The sequence below is a fragment of the Epinephelus fuscoguttatus genome, linkage group LG13, assembly GCF_011397635.1.
Source record: "Epinephelus fuscoguttatus linkage group LG13, E.fuscoguttatus.final_Chr_v1".
NCBI classification, from domain to species: domain Eukaryota; kingdom Metazoa; phylum Chordata; class Actinopteri; order Perciformes; family Serranidae; genus Epinephelus; species Epinephelus fuscoguttatus.
Window position 1 is genome coordinate 37,329,167 of NC_064764.1, and position 24,186 is coordinate 37,353,352.

At 40.1% G+C, this 24,186-nt stretch overlaps 1 protein-coding gene across 1 annotated transcript in view; it reads right to left on the reverse strand.

The window, feature by feature from the left end:
* The window catches only part of itgav (integrin, alpha V), a 50,960-nt gene extending 36,722 nt beyond the window's left edge, over positions 1-14,238 (reverse strand). The window contains exons 1-2 of the mRNA XM_049594333.1: positions 13,920-14,238; positions 9,204-9,325 (exon numbers count right to left, since the gene is read on the reverse strand). Coding sequence (XP_049450290.1) covers positions 9,204-9,325; positions 13,920-14,080 — 283 coding nt within the window. The 5' untranslated portion in view covers positions 14,081-14,238. The remainder of the gene's footprint in view (positions 1-9,203; positions 9,326-13,919) is intronic.
* Between the last annotated feature and the right edge of the window lie 9,948 nt (positions 14,239-24,186).

The following is a 24,186-nucleotide window of genomic DNA, read 5'->3' on the forward strand; positions in this document are numbered from 1 at the left end:
GTTTTTGAGTAACTCCCTCTTTTGTGCACCAGATATGTTTTTGTCTTGAATGTTTTCAGCAGTGAATCAGGAAGTACTCACATCCTTCACTGCAGTAAAGTACTGATGCCACAAAGTAAAAACACTCAGTAAAAGTCCTGCACTAACAATGTTACTTCAGTAAAGTCAGTGCAATGTAGTTAAAGAGTCTCTAACACAGCTGTCGTCAGGTCAATCACAGCTTGTGAACAGTGGTCAAATTGTCGCCCATTAAAGATGAGTCAAGACTGTTACTGCGTTGCCTGATTCTCACCTCAGAATTGTTCAAAAACATATTTTAGTGACTTTTTAGCTGTAAAATAAGAAAGACTGTGACCCAGCCGCCATGTTGGATGCAGTTAAACAGGAGTGCCAAGCACCGCCCACCAGCTGGACCAACTTTAACAACAAAATCTGCAAGTCTACAAAATCGAGCAGTTAAAACACTTCTGAAACACTCCTGATGTGGTGTCAGTGCTCTGCTAACATGAATGGAGATGAAATGATTTAATGATTTCTAGACTTTACAAATGTTATCGGACTGAACTGATTAAATCTTGATAATGACAAGAGTCATTTTACAGTGGGTTGTGATGCTAAAAAAATTTAGCCACTGTTATACAGACATCTCCTTTGCTATGTAAGTCAATGGGAAAGCGTCTTTTTGTGCTGCAGGGCATCTTGTCTCAGATTGCCAGAAACTGCAGTACCATTATTTGGCCACTATGAAAACTGGCTTTAAAGTCTGGCACACTACCTGGGGCTGATGGTCCCTCCTGGCTCCCTTACAGCTAAGATGGCGATGGAGATTAACAGTTATTTTATTTATCATGTATTGTGCCTCACTTTATTGGATCATTACATATCAGGTATGGACATAATCTGAAGACTCTCCAGTTTAAAATGAGACAAAACTTTTCTACTGATGTCAGTTTTTAAGGCACGACGAAGGCCAAAATGTGTCCTCCAACAGACGGGGAGGCTCGTTGTTGTTGAGACAATTTCCACAAAACTTGCGGTCATATGTCAATGATGTAATAAGACAGTGTGTAAACAATTTTTCAGCAACTGAGAATCACTGCAAGAGTTCCTTAAGCATACAGTAATAAATGTGCACACAAAATATGAGGCTGATTGGTCCAGTAGTTTGAGAGATTAGTTGGAAAGGATCACGCATGATCCTGTCCAGGGTTACGCCTGGTAGAGATAATAATATTTATGTCTGTGGGGCATGAGTCAGCTGTTGCTACATGACCTGAGTCGCTCCGGGGGGACAATTAAAGTTACATCATATCATTTTTCTCTCCGTGTAAAACACCTGGCTTGTTTCTACTCTCCTCTGCCCTGTTTCCAGTTTTAATCAGACCTTTTCTTTGGACTCATTTTACACAGAAGAAAACATCCTATTTCAAAACAGACGCCTACTCTTAAAGAATGACTGCAGGCAGTGGAGAAGTAAATCATATAAGAGGCGGGTTGTGAAAGCTGTAAGTCTCTGAGTTTAGTCACCGGTGGTTTAGAGAGGCTGCGGTGTTTCAGTAGAAGACCAAACGTGGTGAAATCACACCTCTCATATGTTGTGTTTCCACCAGCTGATTATCAGAAGTAAATCTTTATCATGAGTCAATACTGTCCACACCCAAAGTGATGCTGATAAACTAGCAACAAAACACAGACTGGTGCTTCTAATGCTCTGCGTTTTCTATGACGTACAGTGTGGACATGTGCCTCAAATTGTGGGTTCGAAGTTACTCCCTTAAATATTAAAGACTTCTTGTACCATTATTTGGCAGCAGTACACAGTAGAGAACAGACAGGAAACATGAGGGGGATATGTTGGTCCTTACTTTCTATGACTCCACACATCCAACAGAAACATCTCAGTTACATGAACATCCAATTAATTTAATACTTAAACGTATCTGTCCAGTCTGCAGCTGTGTCCTGCTCATTTCCTTTTGGCACTTTCTCTCGAACTTTAGCATCTTTAAGAAACCAGCACTCAGTCAGACTGACGTGTGTCTTCTTGTCACACAAGAAACAGGCTCAACTGATACTGTCATTTATTAAATATCAGAAAAACATAAATTACAGGCATAAATAGAAGATGCTGTTGGTTCTTTAGCTGACGAGCTCTCCTAAACTTTCATTATCGGCCCCTAAAAATGCTGATTTTACATCTGAAGTGTTTCCCATTGATCTTAAATATTCACAACTGAATTTGCAACAACTGAAGTTAAAGCTTGGACAACTTGATTGCAGCATTAACATTAATTTAGAGAGGCATTCTCTCCACCTGATGAACGTCACTCCAATAAGGTGAAGTAATTTAATGAAGTAAGTAAAAACTCTTCATTACGGCACAGTTTTGAGTTTCTTTTCACTTTCACTCTGACACATTTACCCTTAGCGGTTTTGTTACCTCATTACAACAAAATAAAACTGCACAGTTTGGCAAATTAATGATCCTAGCATGCAAGTTGGATCATAGGTTTAGTTTCACGTTTCCAACACTGCTCATCACAGAGGGGCTGCTGACTACGGTGGCCAACAGAAAAACAGGAAATCTAAAGCCAGTGTTAGGTTTGTCCGTTCTGGGCTACTGTAGAAACATGGTGGTGCAACATGGTGATCTCCATAGACAAGGACTTACTCCCTATGTAGATATAAACGGCTAATTTAAAGGTAACGAAAACAAAATGATTCTTATTTTCAGGTGATGATACACTAAAGAAAATATACCTACTACATTATCTTCAATTTCTGCCAATATATCCTCCTAAATCCTACACTCAACCTTTAAATCCTACACGTTGTAAAGATGACCTTGCTTTTCTTTAAGTGTAATCTCTGTTTGCTCTGTTTTTGGTCTCCACCAACTCCTGAGGGAAATATCTGTCTCTGTAGCTGCTCAATGTCCCACTGTGGTCTCTGACTGTGTCTGACTGCTGAGTACAGCCACTTATCTGAAAACTGCACCAGTAAGTGAAGTCAAGTTGTTGCAGGACAGATAAACAAAGAGATGAAAGCAAAATACGAAAAACACTCAGCGCTGACGGGAGCTGCAGTATCAGGTCATCATTATTTGTGACACCTCACAGACAACAACAGTTTGAAGACGTCACCTTGGACTCTGGGAACTATTTCACGAATAATGGACCCATAAAAACATAATCAATAAACTGAACTGGAAGAAAACCAAAAGCGTTAGTGTCTGTATGTGACCAATTAACAAAGACTCCTGCACAGTGAAAGTGCTACAGAGGAAATTATAACAATTCTAGGAAGCTATTAAAAAGAAGGACATTAACACATCCTGCCAAATGTCTCTGTAAGAATAAACTGTATGAACATCTCCAGGGATACAGCAAGGCTGCAGCTCCTGTCTCCTTTCATTGATCCTCTCCCAACAACTTGAAACAATAAATAAAATAACTATTATCACTGAGAGCTGTTTGCATCACAGAAACACAAAGAGCCGGAGTTCACCTCCTCACGGAGTCCAGGGACGAGTCCACACACCTCCTGCTCCACCACACATTCCTGAATGTGTCCCGACACGAGACACCAGCAGCAGGCTCAGCTTATTACTCCATCAATAATCCTCTGTTACTGCACGCTGGCAAAGCTGCTGCTGCCTCTTATTACGGATGAAAATCAGAGTGGCCTCCAGTCAGAGATGCTTCAGTCAGCTTAACTCTCACTTGTGTTTTAAATAAAATCTAAAAGTTTTCATACTTTAAGTTATAATTTTAAGATTTTCATGAAATCAAACTTAAAACCGTTTATTGCATTTTTCTGCTGCAGCCATTCACTGTGTGTGTTTGAGAACAGATGGACAATAATGGCACCTGGTAATAAATAAGTGGTCTGGCCCTGATCGTTCTGCTGAAGGTTCAGATGGTGAATGATAAAAAAATACTCGTACTAGGGTTCTGCAATCGTTTGTGTTTTCATATCAACCAATCATGGTTACTAGTAGTGTTGTATACTGGTACCAACGGCAGACCGCGGTACTAAAACACCATGGTACATATGATACCATAATGTTGGAGTACCGTTGTACTATGGTACTCGCATTCGCAACTAAAAATAGTTTTGTGCGAGCAAAATAAATCATTCAGCACGCTGTGTGAGTACAGATTTCAACCAGCAGCTGAAACAAAAGGCGAATCCTGCCGGTTGTGGGTTGAACGGGGGTCACAGACACAGACAGGAATACGGTGGAGCACTATGGCCACCGCAAGATGACGTGGTTTACCGGCGACCAAGAAGCCAGGCTCCAGGTCCAATATTTTCCTCTTCGTTGGTGTCATGACTGCTCAGAAGTACCTGAACAACGGAGCCGTGGCAGCACACAGGTATGTGACGTGTCAGAGGAGAAACATTACTCACATTACTCTTTGTGGCAGTAACGGTCCACAAACCTCACCACACTTTAGGGACTGTTCTTTACTTGTGAAGGGACTGTTCTTTACTTGTCAGAGGAGGAGGGTGGCTGGATGATTTCTATTTTATTTCTTTATTTTATTTTGATCCCTCCTGTGTTCATCACTTACTGATGCTGTTTTTGAAGTATGAATAACTCAATAAGTAATTTATTCCATTGAAATACCATTGATGTATTATAGAAAAGTTATTTATCTTTTTATAAATGACAAAAGGCACATCTGCCTCATTTTTGCTGTGGTATCGTGATACTGCTCAGAACCATGATACTTTCACTGGTATTGTACCGTGGGTCCCAATTTTGGTACCGTGACAACACTAGTTACTAGGGATGTAAGGATTCATCGATCCGGATCAATATATCAATTCAATGATCAACTATCCAGTATCATCGATGCAAAGTGAAAATATCGATCCATATTGAATATCCATCATCATAGCCATACCATTTGAAGTTCTGTGTCACCATCAAACAGCAGCAGGCAGATAAATGCGAGCAGCTGAGAGACAGATGATGAGAATAACGTTATTGAATCAGGAATAAATCAGCAGTTTGGACTGTCTGATAAGATTTGTTTTATCTGAAGCAGACTGTGTCGACATGGAACCACATGGTATATTTAGAATACTGTTTTTGTGTCAAAACAACTTGTGTCCACATCAATGTCTCCAGGGTCCTGTATCACGAAGCAGGATTAATGTCTTAGCGAGGTAACTTCAGGGTTAACCCTGGGTTTTCGGTCTCACGAAGCCGGTTCAGTTCTTATCGGGGTAGATCACCATGGTAACTTACTCTGAACGGCTATCCTGCTCCGGAGCAGGGTAAGTTCAGGATTGAATCTGATCCTATAAAAAGCACCACCCACTGGCCAATCAGCTGTTGATGGCTGACAGAAATGCAGCCCAGTCATGACGGGAAGTTTAATTCATTTGATTGATTTTGATTTGAAAGTTTATTTTGAACATTAAAAAGAAAAGAAAGCAACAACAACAGACAGTGAAAAGATTGTTCAAAAAGGAGTGGAAAGAAGTGGAACTTTCATCCCAGCCCTTCATAAGAAAGAAACTGATCATTTGCGGACACTTAATAGCACCATTAATTAGTGCCAACATTTTGTTTTGTTGGAGATAATGATCCCTGTTAAAGATAATGGGCCTAACTGACAGCTTTGCTGCTGGAAATGTGGAAAGTAGCCTATCATGTCTACACTTCATGGTGTTTGAGGGATTTTCCTTTTTGTTTCTTAAAGAGGGACACTAGGTATATTTCTGCACAGCTGTTAATTTCTAACACAGCTCAATATCAGGATGATTTTATTCAGACTATCAGTTTGGTGTTGATATGATTTAACTGTGGCGTCAGCTTTAAGCTTTATTGTAGCATATATAACGTTATGACAAAGAAGACCAGTTTATCAGACGCAATGATGTTAGACGATAATTGTAATACACACAATTCATCTGCGCAGCATTGATTTCATGGGATTCAAGGGTGTGATCAGTGTCAGATGTACAGGTACAGGTACTGTAGCTACTTGAACCAGTGATGAGTCATTTAACCTACACATCATTTTATTTGCTGCCTTGTTTTGTCTTGATTTTTCCCCTCTCTCCTCCTCTATTTCTTCTTTCCTCACCCGTTTCTTTTTCTTCTCTATTATGTGATTTCATTGATGTTTTGACAGGGGAATTTCTTTGATAAGCTTTTAGTGGCTTCTAACCTCTCTGGCACTTTTCTTTTTTTAATCTTGTAAATGTTATACTGTCTGTTTTTAACATTATGTGCAAATAAACTAATCTAAACTAAAACTAAACATTATTCATCCCGTTATGCGTTGCCACGCATGTTTCCTCCTCCTGCAGCTGCCACGGTGTTGGCCTTTTCTCTAATGCTGCTTTTCTCCTCCTCATATTTTAGTAGAATTAATCTCTGATCCTCACATGAGAAATACTTTTGTTTCCTCACATACGGCGCTCTGTGAGGACGCTCAGTGACGCTCAGTGATGCTGCGCTTCTCTCATGATTGTGATTGGTCCGCTGCGTGCGCGTTCACGGCTCTTGATAAAGCAACCCTGGGTTGAGTTACAGAGTTGATATCCAGCGTCGTGATACCGATTATCCTGATTGCCATTGTTAGGGTTAGTCAACCCAGGATAGGTCTGGGTAACCCAGGAAAGGTTGATCTCGCTTCGTGATACAGGCCCCTGGTCTCTTTGTACCCGAACATGAAAACGGCTCAGTCTCTTCTTAGTAAACCATAACAGGGAAACCAAACTGCATCACAGCCAACTTCTGAGAAGTGACCCCGACACTACTTACTTTGTGGTCAAGACATCGTTTGACAGAATCAACTTAACACCAGGTTGGTGACGGCAGCTCTGCTGTGTCTCCACACTTATCAACATTTAAAATGAACGGTCACAGAGAAAATTGGAGACGACTTAAGTTTGTCTTCTTAACTTAACTGTCTCACAGTCGACCCTTACTGAACAGCTTATGTCATTGTTGGGTAAAGCTCATTTTACCTGGGATGCACAAGCTCTTTTTACACAGAGATGGTGCTACGGAGCCGCCACCAAGTCCCTTCTTCACACCTAGTTTACTTTTTTATACAGAACCAAACAACGGCAGCATTATGTCACTGTGATTTTAGACAGCATGCATAAATCTCCCACGGTGGGTCGCACGTTGTCAAAATGTCCCACCCGTGCTGCCCATGGTCCCATCCTGCCGGCTGTCACTGTTACACATGTCATTTTGGCGCTGTTGCTATGAGGAGTGGGGGAAATGATTGATTCTTAGATGCATCGCAATGCAGACGTGGACGATTCAGCATCATTTCACAAACGTCAATGACAGAAAGAGACAGAACTCAACGACGAGGGCAGAGCAGCATGCGGACAGTCTACAGCTCTGACATGCTGGAGTAAACTTGTAATTTATCTTTACAAAAGGTAGCAGTTGTAAATCTGTTTTATGATTATATTTAAGAGACAAACACAAAGTATACTGTGAATACTTTCTTCTGCCATCACCCAGAGACTAATGTGTACAGAGTGGAGCGTCGATAAGCAGTAACGTTAACTAAAGAGACCAGCTGACCAACATACGCTGCACTATTAAACAACTTCATCTGTGGTGGAGACATTAAGGCAGAATTTATACTTCTGCACTGAATCCTGACGTGCACCTCCACAGAAATGTAACTACACGTCGCGATGACGCAGACCTCCTGTCTGTCTCTGTAAGCTGAAACCATTTCCCTCAGTGGAAACAAAGCTTTTATTTACTTTAATTTCACAGATAAGAAACAATAAATTGTGAAGACAATAAAGCCTCCACAAAAATAGCATTTTAAGTGTGTGATTTATCCTGGCTTCATATGAGCAGAGGAAAAGTCAGCTAGTCCCTACGCTAATTTAGACAATGTAAAATGCCATATGCTTGTGCTAATAATGTTAGCATGTTGAATTTGTGGGAAAATGTGTTTAGTATAAGACAGTTGTTTTTTGTTAATTGAGTCGAATTTTGTAACGTTACCTTTGTTAAATGTTGCTGTTGTCCCTGGCTTCATATGAGTAGAGGGAAAGATCGCTAGCTGCTAGGCTAATTCATACAACGTAAAATGCCATATGCTTGTGCTAATAACATTAGCATGTTGTGGGAAAATGTGTCCAGATAAAGACAAGTGTTCGTCTGTGAATGCTGTGAGTTATAGTGAAGCTGATTTGTGTACTTGTGTTTGAAATTGTTGCTATTATTGTCAAATAGTGTTTTGGAGGTGTAACCGCAGAGTGACACAGACACAACACCGCACAAGTTTAGATGCTAACAATGGCGAAGCAACACAGCAAACAACACAGCAGTGCACTTCACCTCCCCCTCATTTTATTATTCTCATACAGGCAGGAGACCATAAGGTGCTTTCAAATTAATTAATCAATCAATGCAGTTGACTTTTTAAAATAAAAAGGCTGCAGATCATTTACTATTCAATAGTATGCAGTAATTTCATACTATTTCCTGTGTATATTACAGTATGCAATTACTGAACACTACGCCGCCAAAAATATCACCACAAAAGAGAAATGTTTGTAACCACAGATAGATACAATCCAGCTGGTTTAAAAGCTCAGGTATGGAAACAAGACAAAAAGGCAAGACAACTCTGTCCCCCCATTCCACAATCGTACCTTTAAAACAAAACAGCGAATCGGAGTAACAGTGTGAAATTCCTGTTTTGAAAAGGCAGGGTAAAAGGGGCTGTTGGAACACCAATTTGGAGTTTTAATATTATTAATTTAACCAGCTTGATACGATCATACTCCCAGTCTGCCTATCTTCAGTCTCTACTGTAGAACCCTCAACATGTTGTAGTTTCATTGTTCACGGAGGGCAGCAGCTGAGGCCAGATTAGCCAACTAGGAGGTCACAGGGTCCCTGCTGACCCCACCACCACCCCACCCTGTGTACTTTGTATGCACCCTGTCACCTTCAAGAAATCCAGAAACGAACAACTACTCCTGTGTTCAAAAATTACTATAAGACCACTGATTTAAAGCCATAATTATTAAAGAATATCCTCCATGTGAGGACAGATGACGATAGTTGTGGAGGGTTAATGTTGTTATGTAGGAGAACAGGGCCTCAGAAAGCCAGGCAGGAACAAAACCATATCTTTGTAATTCTGAACATCATCCCTATAACGTGAAAGATAAAAGAGAGTTTTTGGTACCTGAGCTGTCGAACTGCAGCTGCTGGCAGGCTGAGCTCTTCCAGGGACAGCTGTACACCGCCCCCCTCTCCACCACAACGCCGGAGGTGTTCGCCCGAGGAGCTCCAATGAGAACATCTGACCTAAGGGAGGAGAGGAGAATTAAGGGTTACATCAGATCTGCACTTTACATTCTTTGGTCTGAGATGGAGGTTTGCCGTATAATACTGTTCACTGTCGTACTGGTATAACTGTTATGTAATGTGTCATATCGTGATGTCTGTTAGATCGAAACATTACACAAATAAACCTACTTGGACGAGACAGTCTGACCAACAAATGAACATTTCCATTCCTCGAGCCATGACACGACTTAAAAACATACAAAGACGTGTGTTGATGAAGAGCTCAGAGTGAAGATGGGAGTTGTTACAGATATATGTAATAAGTGACATCATCAGACAGGGGATTTGTTAAGTTTGGAGACTATGATTCACAAAAATGAGATCACATGATGACATTCACATGGACTTCTTCTCCAGAGGAAAACATTATCCTACAGTTACCTGACTGAGATGTGTAACTGGTTACACTGCAGATTCAGATTTTACTCACAAAATATAACAATAGCAAATGATTTATTTAAATTGTGTGATTATAAAACATTAGGCACATAAAAATAATTTGCAAAGAGTGAAGTTAATATTTGGTGACCTGCAGTGTTTCACAGTAAATTTTGTTAAATGGTAAATGGGCCTGCATTTCTATAGTACCTTTCTAGTCATCTGACCACTCAAAGTGCTTTTTACACTATGAGTCACATTCACCCATTCACGCACTGGTGGCCCGAGACTACCATACAAGGTGCCATACGCTACTCAGTTTTTAACACACTCACACACCGATGGAACAGCCATCAAGAGCAATTTGGGGTTCAGTGTCTTGCTCAAGGATACTTTGGCATGCAGACTGGAGGAGCCAGGGACGGAACCAGCGTTGCCAGGTGGGAAATGTAGGATTATCGTACCAGAGACTTATTGTATTTTGAAGGAAATTATCGTACACCCGTCATAACCAAAATAAAAATCCCACTGATGCGCTCTAGACAAATATAGTCACTCTAGTGTTTACTTTATTGGTTTACTTTTTTTTCCATTTTCCTTGCTTCTGTTTTTCCTCTTCTTCTTCTTCTTCTGTTTTGAATCTCATTCTCGCTCGACTTCCTGACGGGTCCTAGCGCCTCGTGGGGCGGGTACAGCTGACCATTCAGCCAGTCACGCTCATTGTTCAGAGACAAACGTCACCCGTATCTCATGCTAAGAAAAGTGCGATTGGCTGGAAACATGTCACATGGGAACAGATGCCTTCAGGGCTCACAAAAAACTCTGGCATACTGATTACAACCACACACTCATGAAATGGTCAAATTATCGTACATTTGGCCTTTTTTTGGGATTACTGATCGTACATCGTACAGAGGGCCAAATTATCGTACACATGGCAACGCTGGATCGAACCACTGGTCTTCCGATTGGTGGACGACCCGCTCTACCTCTGAGCCACAGCTCAATACTTTTTCTTTTCAGCGCTGCACTTAATAGACAGTCCTTGTTAACTGGGCTCACAGCTGGCTGATCACACACGGTACGATATGGAGTATGGTTATCTGTTCATTATGTTATATAACAGACTGTCTTAATGACATGTAGCTCGTTGTCTTGGTTGGAAAGAAGAGTCACTTGTGTTTTAGCAACATTTCGCTGGCAGTTATTGATCCAGGAAGTTCGTCTCCGTTATTATCCGGATCAAATGTAGATGATGTCACAAAGAGGCAGAACTTGGTTCAGACTTTCAGGTGTGAAAAGGCCCTTCATGTAAAGGATTTCCTGTAATGTATTGCCCATCTGCAGCATCATTACGTCAATGTTGCTCTGTGGTATCAAATGCTATCTGGCTGGAGGCGGTGATGCTGCAGGGTCAGAGCAGAGCTCCAGGAAATATAGAAAGTCTTTGTTTACTTGCAGAGTGAAACAGGATTTATATTCCTAACTTGGCCACAAAGCAAAAGGGCCATTCGGAGGATTACACTTCGCACGAAACACAAAACTGTTAACTGTTTACACTCTGTCAGACGCTGTGGAGTTTATGGACACTGATTCATTCAGACTGAGACAGTTTTATTGACTGAAGGAGCGGATTATTTTAGGCTGTCAGGAGGATTACAACAACAACTCATGTCACTCTTCAGTACATCTCAGAGGGATGTGTTTTTTTAACTACAGCTTTTTACCAACTGACAAATATTTTTAAATATATTTTACTGCATGCCACTCAATAGGTTCTTTAGTAAAATAAAAAAGAAAGTGACATTTTAAAAACGGAGATGACCTGTATGAGGATGAGCTTTCTTTTCTGTCTCCTGATATGCAGCACACACATCATTTAAAACTGCACATTAACATGTCACGTGACCTGATGCATGATGTCATATTAACATTACTAAGTTCACTAAACTCAATGTTGTGCACTGAGGATACACTTTAGAGAACAGTTTAAGGGAATCTAACACTGGTGACAAGAATAAAGCTACATAATAAAAGAGGTTTAGATCATGAGCTGCCTGTTTTTGGTGTCTTTTAAAAAACCAACACTCGACAGGAACAAGAAGAGGAAAACTGCAGACACATCATGAGTGTTATAATGGTAACAAAGACGTTCCACTGAAACAGAAATGGAAATGAGGACATGAGCACTTTGGGTAAAATCTTCCATCACAAACAGTTTCAGAAAACTGTTACCATCTTTATATCTGTGAATACGCCTTCATGTGAGCTCAGGCTCCACTAAATCCATTTTCGTGACTCAGTTTTCCTTCAAGTTCAAAAGAGAAGCTGCTTAAAATACACCTTAGATTTAAGGGTTACAGTGGTGGAATGTAACTACAGTACATTTACTCAATAACTGTACTGTAAATTTAAGGTACTTGAGTAGAGCTCCCTTCACAAATCTGAAATCAATTATTTATTATAATATTTAATTATTAATATGATGTCCCACTGAGAAGAATTAAACACAGTTTTGGGATCTAATTTGGCTGTTTTACGAGTTTAAAGTTACTGTTAGCCACATTTACTAAAAACTTTTTATGAAGCTAAAGACTTTTTTTTCCGAAAATACAAATATCACCACCATCACAAAGGCGGTAGTGGAATGTAATGAAGAACATTTTTTTAAGTACTTGTCGTGTACAGATCTGAGGTACTTGTAGGCTGTTATCTCAGAGGTTATTATTTTACTTTTTACTGCACTGCAATTGTCTGACATAAACATAAAAAATAATAACATAAAATAATAAAAATAGGAAAATGTGAGACGGGTAGCTTCATGATACTGTCTACTGACAGTTTTTTTTCTCTTTCAGTGGTAGGTCATTGTTGCTGGTGCTTTGTTGTAATTTGCTCCATACGATAAAGCGATCCACTGTCCCACTCACAGTGTTCTCCTTTTAAATGTTATCATCCCTCACACTGGCTGCCAATCAGGGCTTTGATGTGTCACACACTTAAAATTCCAACGTGCGAACAGTGACAAATAGGTTCTCCGTGAAGGTTTTTTAAATTAAATTTGTTTATAGGCCCAATTGAAAATTGCAATAGTGTTGCAACGGTATGATAACGGTCTCAGAGAGTATTGCAGTTTATGGGAATCACGATATCACAGAATCATTATTATTATCAGTCAGAATGACCCTCGAAGGAATGAAATCAAAAGTCTCACTACTATAATTGAAACTTGAAACCACTTTTGTTAATGGAAGAAGTGTAAAAAGTCTCCTCTTGGAAAATAATTAAAATCAAGGAAATTCTCCATTCAGTTGCTTTTTTATTTCAATATTGTAAATAAGTAAATGTACACGGTACATACATCAACTTTTATATCCTCCTGAGACCTGAACTTTTGTTTGATGTGGATTTTTAACTTCTCTGAGCTAACTGGGATGACCCAGTGAGAATAAAAAAAATAAATATTGTCAACAACAGCAAAGTCCCAATGACCTCAAACAAGATGATAATAAACTCCCAATATCTTCAATGGAGTACTTCCTAATTAACAGTATCTTAGCTTGTTACTGTTGCTAAAAATGTTCAAATTTGTTTCCATAGCCTATCAAACATTATTAATCATAAATACACAAGTGTCAGACATGAATGTGATCAGACTGACTTGGCAGAGATACAGAGATTGCTGGACACGAAAAAAGTGTCCATGAATGAGGACAGCAGGTCTAAGATCAGCAGAATGAAGAATAAGGAAACAGGAAACCAAAAATGTGATGTCCTCGGTTATCATGGCATACCATAATATCGGTATATTGCTGCAACCCCACTACCCAGCACTATATAGTTATTTAACTGAGCTCCACTTTTACCAATTGCAACATTAACCTGATGAACACATGAATGCATCAGTACATCTAATACATCATAATGAGTACTTGTACTTTTAGAACTTAAGTATATTTTGTGTTACTGAACTTTGACTTGAGTGAATCTTTGAATGCAGCACTTTATTTGTTACAGAGTGTTTCTACACTTTAGATCTGATACTTTAACTTTAATATCAGACTTTAGTTGTGATGAAGGAATCGATCATTACAAACTTATCATAAATGACCAGCAGGGTTCAGACAGAACATGCTCTTCATCATCATCATCATCATCATCATCGTCCTCTTACTTCTGGTTGTCCGAGGTCTTGAAGAAGTCCACCGAGAAGCCGAAGTAGCTGCCCTCCGGTCCGGAGAACACGGACGGTTTGTCCACATCCAGATTGAAGGATCCTCCGCGGTGGAAACACGAACACAGCAGGAGGAGCAGAGCGGTCCGTCCCCCGGCCATGGCTGCTGCTGCTGCGGGTTAAAGCGATGGAAACCACCGATGGAGGTGATCCGGTGATGTTAGCTAACGAGCTGCGGTCCGAGTCACTTTACACTGATTTAAAATCTAACAGCAGCTCTCCTCCATCACCGCACACACTACAAGTACGTCATGGAAGTGTTTAAAACCACCGATGGAGGTGATCCGGTGATGTTAGCTAACGAGCTGCGGTCCGAGTCACTTTACACTGATTTAAAATCTAACAGCAGCTCTCCTCCATCACCGCACACACTACAAGTACGTCATGGAAGTGTTTAATGTTTAACAAGCCGCTGTTTCCGGTGTTACCGACGCCGTCAGACACCGCAGCCGAAGATAAGAGCCCAGAGTTCGGTCCGGTTCTGTCCGGCGGTCCGTTAGCTTGTTTTAGCCGATAAAAGCAGGAGAAATACGGGGACGGTCCTGGGGAGAGGCCGCGACTCAGTGGAAGTGTCACTTCACCAGCTGACGTCAGGTTACATTGAAGACTACACCGCATCCGGTTCATCCCCTTCAAAATAAAAGCACCAGTCACACGAGGGTTGGGAGTTGTTTCTAACTGAAGACACGGCCTAAGTTTAATTTAGACAAAATGTTTATCATAATATATTTAGACAAAATTAAATCTAGTCAAAATAAATTACATGTTATAGTAGTTTTTCACAAATAGTGATTTTGCCTTGAAGTTTTAGTATATAACAATAAACATAGTCATATACATACACATAAACACACACATATACATAAATAATAGTAACATATACAAAAATTTGTTTAGAATGTGGGAAAAAAGTTTAAAAAAGACTACATCCATGTCTGTCTAAGCTCATGTGGAGCCATGACCGTAGACAATGCTTTGAACATGGAAAACATAGACGCTTCACACACATCTTCAAGCCGACAGCCAGAAGATTTGTACAATCAGCTTAGTTTCTAGATTAGTGTCACCAGTTCAGTCTGAGATATGATGATGATTAATGACCAGAGAAATGTTTTATGCAGAATATTATGATGTCACAGTGAAGTTGACCTTTGACCCTTCGGATATAAAATGTCATCACATGATCATTTTATCCCGTTAGACATTTGTATGAAATTTTATCATAATTAGCACATGAATTCTTTAGTTATGGATGAAAACATGTTTTATGACGCACACCTCGTAAGCCTTGCCCTTTGATGTTTGACCACCAAAATCTAATCAGTTAACCGTTGAGTCCAAGTTGATGTTTGTTCCAAATTTAAGGGAATTCCCAGAAAGCCTTCTTGAGGTTTTACTTTCACAAGAATGCACAGGATACAAGGTCACAGTGACCTTTAACCTTTGACCACCAAAATCTAATCAGTTAATTGCTGAGCCCAAGTTGATGTTTGTGCCAAATTTGAGGGAATTCCCAGAAGGCCCTCTTGAGGTTTTGCTTTCACAAGAATGCACAGGATACAAGGTCACAGTGACCTTTAACCTTTGACCACCAAAATCTAATCAGTTAATTGCTGAGCCCAAGTGGATGTTTGTGCCAAATTTGAGGGAATTCCCAGAAGGCCCTCTTGAGGTTTTGCTTTCACAAGAATGTGCAGGATACAAGGTCGCAGTGACATTTAACCTTTGACCACCAAAATCTAATCAGTTCATTGTTGAATCCAAGTTGATGTTTGTGCCAAATCTGAGGGAATTCCCAGAAAGCCCTCTTGAGGTTTTGCTTTCACAAGAATGCACAGGATACAAGGTCACAGTGACCTTTAACCTTTGACCACCAAAATCTAATCAGTTAATTGCTGAGCCCAAGTGGATGTTTGTGCCAAATTTGAGGGAATTCCCAGAAGGCCCTCTTGAGGTTTTGCTTTCACAAGAATGTGCAGGATACAAGGTCGCAGTGACCTTTAACCTTTGACCACCAAAATCAGTTCATTGTTGTGTCCAAGTTGATGTTTGTACCAAATTTGATGAAAAATTCTGTCAGTGCGTTCGGGAGATATCTTGTTCATGAGAATGGGATGGACGTACATCTGTTTGTACAGACCACATGCCTCCAGCTGTGGCTATTACTGGTGCAGATGCATACAAATATCTACAATATACCTATTTTAAAATAACAGAGACATACATTTTGTGCAAGAATATGCAAAATATGGACCAAAGAATGTGTGTGAAAGGTCACAGTATAATGAGAATAAGAATAGGTCAGGTATGTGTGCTCATACTAGAGCGGCGACTGCAGTTTCAAACTCAGCTCTATTGTTTCAGAGACCTCAGGGACTCAATGTGTCAAAAAATGATACTGAAACTAGATTTTGCAAAGATTTCACAGGTACTTATACTTTACTTGATTTACTTAATATATTTAACTATGCTTTTATTCTGAAGGTCAAATATGTTTCCTGTGTTTTCCTGTCTCTGTGCGTTCAACTTGACGCAGCAGATTCCTGATGCACAACAGGAAGTTCATTCCACACACTTCTGTAAGACAGACAGGCGTCGCCAGTAATACAGACATTTTATTTTGTAGGGGATTTTATTTTCCTGTTTGTCATATGGTTTTTCCTACACAGTGTTTTTTTCCTGCTGTCATGTGTTCATCCTGGATCATCCACTCATCAGAATCACCTGCCTGCAGTGTTGAAATAAAACAAAGTACATTACTCAAGTACCGTACTTAAATATTTTGTAGTTACACCTCAACCAAGCATTTACATTTTATGCTACTTTATACTTCTACTCTGATAGATCTCTGAGGGAATATTGTACTTTTTATTCCACTACATTTATTTGTTATACTTAGCTAATATTTTCCATCCATTTTCATCCACTTACCTAGGGACGGGTCGCGGGGGCAGCAGGCCAAGTAAAGCACCCGAGACATCCCTCTCCCCAGCAACGCTTCCCAGCTCCTCCTGGAGGACCCCAAGGTGTTCCCAGGCCAGATGAGATATATAATCCCTCCGGCGTGTTCTGGGTCTGACCCGGGGCCTCCTACCAGTGGGACATACCTGGAACACCTCTAACAGGAGGAGCCCAGGAGGATCCTGATCAGAAGCCTGAACCACCTCAAATGACCCCTTTCGACGTGAGGGAGCAGCAGCTCTACTCTGAGCTCCTTCCAGATGTCCGAGCTCCTCCCCCTATCTCTAAGGCTGAGCCCAGACACCCCATGAGGGAAACTCATTTTGGTCGCTTGTATCTACGATCTCATTCTTCTGGTCACTACCCAGAGCTCATGACCACAGGTGAGGGTTGGGACGTACATGGACCAGTAAATCGAAAGCTCTTGATTTAATAGATGCCGATTCAAATAATTAATACAAACAATAATAATCAAATAAATGATGATGTATTCTTACAGATGAAACTACCCAGCAGTATATAAAGTCATTAAAATGTGCTCCACCTTTACCTTGTATACTGGGACGAGGACAGTACTCCATTTAAATGACCTAGTTGAGCTACAACAGTACCTTGACTAAACTGTGCGTGTAAACGCACTGACTGATTTACAAATGGTCATTTTGTGGCCGAAGAGTTCCTAAAAGTTAAAGTTTTGAGTACTTCCTCCACTTTCCCATGATTCCATGGAGATTCTGTATAATAGTACTGTGAAATTATAAAAATAAAAGGTACAGTTGTACTACTATTTTTCATGAAAAATCAAACGTGACACTAAATTGATAAACAGGACATTATGTTTATAAATGTTAAGTGTTGTTACTGTAATTGAAGCACTCTCTGACACAAGAATTTCCTTGGGGATAAATAAAGTTCTGTTGAAGTGAATTGCCGCCTTAACACGTTGAACTTCGGATACTTTCATGCAAACAAATGATCTTCTATACAGTTGCTAATTCTTTGCACTTCATATCTACAACTGGTCAAATATTAGTCAATGCATCCAGCTCCACTGAGTCACAACCCTTTGTTCTTTCAGCGTCTATAAATCCACTAACAGTCATGTCCGGGCAGAAACTGCTCTGATGCAAATCAAGCTGAGGGCTTTTCGTCTTATTTGGCCATGAGCTGCTCTGAATCACTTCTACAATGAAGTGTGCACTAAAGAATGTGTGGCAGGGCTCCCATGAGATCCACAGGAGGGGGGAGGTTAGTGTTTGTATATATGTGTGAGTGTGTGTGTGTGTGTGTGTGTGTGTGTGTGTGTGTGTGTGTATGTGGAGGGAGGGGGGCAGATGGGGAGGTGTAATAAATGTAGATGCTGTAAGGCATCAAGATAAACATGTACGGCTGGTTAACATGCCATTATAACGGTGTGTGTGTGTGTGTGTGTGTGTGTGTGTGTTAAAGAGAGAAATGCTTGCATGCCTGTGTATTTGTGTAAGACAGAGAGAGCGATGGTGTAATAGACGTTGTGTAAGGCATAGCTATTCAGATTACGTACCATGTAGAGCACAGATGCATGTAAGCCTTATTTCCATGCTGTGTAAAGCCCAGTGCCTTTTGTGTGTGCAAAGCTCTTGTGTGTCTATCTTTGTGAGGACCAGTTTGAGTTTGACACTGTGTGAGTGAAGACTAGGTTTGCAGTGATTTACCAGTTTCAAAGAATAGTGTGATATAAAAGTTGACAGTTATAATGTGTTTATTTGCTTATTTACAATATTGAAAGAAAAAAATGGAACTGGACGTTGAATCTCCCCTTTATTTTAGTTATTTTCCAAGATGAGACTTTTTACACAGATGAAAGATACATCCTATGAATGTGCCAGGACACATCATCAGTGATTTGACCTGGGATCATTGGGTATTTCGGGTCTTTCAACAAATCCCACCCTCATCCAGGCGACCCGACCAAAGTTGATCAGACTCCGGCCTGTGTCCCAGCAGCATTTGGCCATAGATCTGCCCTCTTGATCCAAAGCGCCCTTGTGGCTTTTTATGCAGCTTCAGTTGCAGCTTTACTTGCCTTCCTCCTTGCCTCCCAGTGATGCTTAGCAGTGTGAACGCCTTGCAGAGTAATGTCTGCAACCCCCCTCCAGAGGCTCACAGCGAGATCGCCAGCCTTGCCCCCTGCACTGTTCCACAAGCCCCTGGTACTTGGCGCACATCCTCTTGTTGGCCCCTTCCATTCGCTCTTCCTAGGGTACTGTGTGCTCTAGCATGATCAGTTGCTTGGTGGAGTCTAAGACAATGATTATGTTGGTGTTATCCTGACTGGGAACAGTTTCCAGTCATTGGCGGTGGTGAGGAGGCCAGACCCTGCTCTGGGTTGTATGTGGGGCTTCTCTCTGGCTTTGAGGAACTTGGTTGTCTTTGGCTTGCGGTAGCTCTTGTGTAAAAACTTCCATTCACAAAATGGTTTCAAGTTTCAATTATAGTTTTGTTCAACCAAAAATAACCCCTCTGTTTTCATTCCTTTAAGGGTCATTCTATTTGTTAATATTATAAATTCTGGAATACTGTGATACCCTGAAACCACAATATTTCTGAGACAGTTATAGTACCATGAAAAACTCATACCATTGCAACACTAGTGAGGACATTCAAAGGGCTGTTTAAATTACGAGTTGGCAGAAACAAGTTATGAACCTTTTGAGTTGACATGTTGGACTTGTTAGCAAACTGTTGCTTATTTTCACCTTCAAGTTACACGTCAGTTCAATATTCTCTCTTTGTTAGCTCTGTTTTTGGTCTCTACCAGCTCCCGGGGGAAATATCTGTCTCTTCAGCTGCTAAATGCTCCACTATGTTGCTAACCCCCTAACCCTAAATTTAAAGCTGCCCACCTAGGCTTTAAAGTTAGGGTTAGAGGGTAGGGAATGGATATCAGCGAGGGTTCTCTCAAGTATAGAAGTACAGAAGTGTGTGTGTGTTTCTTGTTCAGGCTGTGGACATAAATTCTGTCTGCCTCCAAACAAATGTGAAACAGCAGATGGGAAACAGTGAAGGTGAAATGTTTTATTGGTAGAACTTTATCTAACATGGCTGGTTACAGAGGAGTTCCACTCAATGTAGAAATGACTCAACAAAATCAATATATAACGACCTCTCTACATGTACCTGTCCTGGCTTTCTAAATAGTAAATGGACTACACTTGTATAGCACCTTTCTAGACTTTCAACCACTCAAGAACTTTTACACTATGTCACATTCACCCATTCACACACTGGTGGCCAAGGCTACCATACATGATGCCACCTGCTACTATTCACTAACCATTCACACACTCTAACATATTGATGGAACAGCCATCAGGAGCGACTTGCCCAAAGATGATTTGGCATGTGTACTGAAGAGGCTGGGGATCACTGATTTTCCGATTGGTGGACGACCTGCTCTACCTCTGAGCCAAAGCCGCCCCTTTCGACAACTGCCTATCAAGGGTCGACCATCACAATAACTTGGGTGAGTTGCAGACACACAAGGTAAAAAATGTGACTAATGGTTACTAAAAAACATTGACACGTAATATACTGCAGTTGAACAGATTTTAAGCACTAGCATCTGAGCATCAGCAGACAGGATGAAATCATTTTACTGACCAGAAAACTGCAGCAAGACCACAAGAAAACACCATCATGTTTAAGTTCAGTCATAAAACTGAACATCAGATCTCAGGTTTCATTTTCACCACTGTGATGTTATGTTTTACTTCCTTTAGTGTTGATAACAATTATCAAGGGAACAATTATTGTTCCCTTCATTTCTCATCATAGATACATTACAGTTATTAATGTTCAACTGTTTTTGGTTAATTGCAGCATCATTTATTTTGTAGAAAGCACATTCACACACTTTAAAGGGCTCCATCTGCTTCACTGACCTCTCAGGGGTTCATTCACCAAGCCTGTCACATACTGCAGGATCACACAGAAACCACTAGATGGCAGAACAAGCAAGCAGTTGTTGGTGGATGCGCTCCCTCTGTAAACTCTTTCACTTGGCACACACCCCCATCAGAAGAGCTGCAGTGCAGCGATGACGTATTCAAAACAAAGTGGACAATCACTGTAGTTTGTTGGAAGGAGCAGGTTAACTGAAGTTTCAGATTGTCTGGATGCATTTGCTCAGTAAAAGTGGGAAGAATTACCAACCGGGAAAAGCGGATAACTGCCCCCAAAAGGCACAACATTAACTGTGTGGCAATTAATTTGATTAAAAGTCCATTTGTTGTGTAATATGCAGGATAATCTAAACTAAAATAAGGGCCTTAAAGTAGCCCCACACTCACAGTTTGCCATAAATGGACATAGAAACAATTGACCTATGGCAAAGTCCCGCCCTCAAACGGGATGAGCCAATCACAGTGTGTATAACCATTCCCATACACTTGGACATTCTCTGCCTGGACGTCCATTGAAATTCATTACAGAAAATCAGTTTTGTTCGGTTTTATGAGCTTTTTCTGAGATTTGAAGTTTAAAAATGGTCAAACGGTGTGCATGGGGTACATGCAACTCTGACACAAGGTATCCTGAGAGGCTGGGCGACCAGGTGTATTTTTTACACTTTAAACCACATCTCAACCGAGAAAAGTGTCTCCTTTGGATAAAGTTGTGTGGTAACGTTAGACCACAACATCAACTCAACGTGAATAAGATTAACTATGATGTCTACATCTGTTCTAAGGTAAGTCAACATTGTGTTTGAGGCAACATATTGTCACTTTGCTGGAAAGAAATATAAAGTTATCTTTAACATCTCTAGCTAACATTAGCTAAAGTTAGCCTAACGTTAGCTCCTAGCTGCGTTGTTCATCATGTCACCTTGTTTGCTGGGAGTTCATTAGCCTATTTTGTTCTAGTTTTGTACTTTGGTGATGGTACATCATTGTTAGCTGTTGTCCAAAGGGCTCTAGTTAAGCTAACGTTAACTTCTGGAGCTTAGCTTCATTAACTTATCTGTAATGGCAGAGATAACAAAGGTTGGCAAACGTTATGCTGAATGATTCAGTGTAAATACTGTAGCACCAAACTAACGCAGAGACACTCTTGGTAAAGATGGTAAAAAGGCCGTTATCCTTTTCTCATATTCTGAGCCAAAAACCTTAACTTCAGTGGCACTTTAACTTGTTGTCTTTGATGGTGACGGCAACCAGATGCGGTTCACAAGCGTACACTGTGACCTGTAAATGTTGGCTTGTAATTTAAGCTTTTCATCGACCTTCTCAACAATAAAATGTTGAATATATCCCTCCAATGCGTAGTTTAGGCCCTTTTGGTTACTTCTCAATGACATCTGATCGTCATGTCTCCAAAAATCATCAATTGCCTCCTGCGAAATGCCGTGTACTGTGACACCTGCCATAGCGCCGGTCACTGAATGTTGATAGTTTGGGCGTGGCTTAGCCATAGGTCAATTGTCACCTATTGCTTGAACAGTGCCCTGATATTGCATGACAATACTGGAAATAAGGGGTGTCCCTCAGTGTAATTTCGAGTTAAAATAAAGCTTGAATTAATGAATATCTGCCCTACACCTCAAAGCAATATGAAGTTCAAAATATGTATAAAACTACAGCCTAGAGGCTTTTTAAATACAAAGTTGTCATAGACAGAAATTTCACAGACACCTTTTTAAAGTTACTTTTACTGTAATTAAAGGTTCAGTCACAAGACATTAAATTAATTGAGAGATTGTGCATAGAAACAAAAAGATTGTGCAATAAAGCAAAATGTGTAAAGTCAACAGTAAAATTCCTTCTGTCAATATAACAAAGAATGCAAAAATAAACGTTTTAATAAAACTCAATCTTGTATTTCTTAGTACAGCACCCTCTTCAGTTAATATATAACAAAGCATAAAAAAAATAAACTTTTAAAATAAAAATAAAACTCTTATGTCCCAGTACAGCACCCCCTTTAGTTCCCTGCGTTTTCTAGAAGTTCAAGTAGTTTTCTATAACGGTATTATTTTTCAGTTCATTGTGCTCCTTCTAGTTTTCTGGTGTTATTTTTCAGTTCATTGTGCTCCTTCTAGTTTTCTGGTGTTATTTTTCAGTTCATTGTGCTCTTGTTTGCTCTTGGGGTTCTCATCATGCCCTCTAAAGGAAGACAGGCTTCAGTCTGAGCAGCCGTTTTCCGTGTGGTCCCAGTGCTCGACGTGTCTCAGTTTATTCACGTGCAACCTTGTTTTTGGACAGTAAACAGTGCAGGGGACCAAAACTACCTCATGAAAAAGTGCAGGGGACATGTCCCTGTGTAAACTGACTGCAGACCTGCATTTAAAGTTCTCTTTGTGATTTATCCTGGCTTCATGTGAGTGGAGAAAAAGTCTGCTAGCCACACGGGGGCACTAGGCTAATTTATACAATGTAAAATGCCATAGGTTTGTGCTAATAGCATGTTGTGTTTGTGGGGAAAATGTTTCCAGCAGAAGACAAGTGTTTTGTCTGTGAATCTTGTGAGTTATAATGAAGCCAACTTGTGTACTTGTGATACTGTTTCTATTAAACCATGCTGTTAATGTGTGTTTTGAATCAGTCAAACTTTACAGGACAGTGAGTTGTTTTGAGACCCCACTGCAGTGCAGCACTGATTTGAAATAAATCAATCAAATAGTCAAGATCAGAAAGTACATTTATTTGCATTTATTTGATTCCCAATCAAGGCACTGGGTTAAGAACTGCTTCACTTTGTTAATATGGACTTTAAAACTGAATCTGAAATACAAAATGGCAGAATTTGAAACATGTGATTAATCATAGGTAACTATTGAAATTCAGTGATTAATCACGATAGAAAATAATTTGACAGCCTTAATTAATACATACACATAACATATACTATCATATACCAATATCATTATTATTTATATTTATTGTTATGGTTGTTATTACTGTGCATCTCAGTCTCTCAGTTGCTCTTCCTGAGGATTTTTTTTTTAATCCCCAGTGAGACCGAGGAATGTCTTATTTTGTAAAGCCCTCTGATACAAATTGTGATTTGTGATATTGGGCTTTATAAATAAAACTGAATCGAATTATTCTACTTAATATGAAAGGAGGGCAGTTATTTGCTTGACATATATTTGGATTTGTCTGAAATAAATGTGAAGAAATTAAATTGGAGTTACTATATTTTAGAGGCAGAAACAACAGAGAATTAAAGCTTCATTCACATCAGTCTCTGCCTGTTGGGTTTGGGA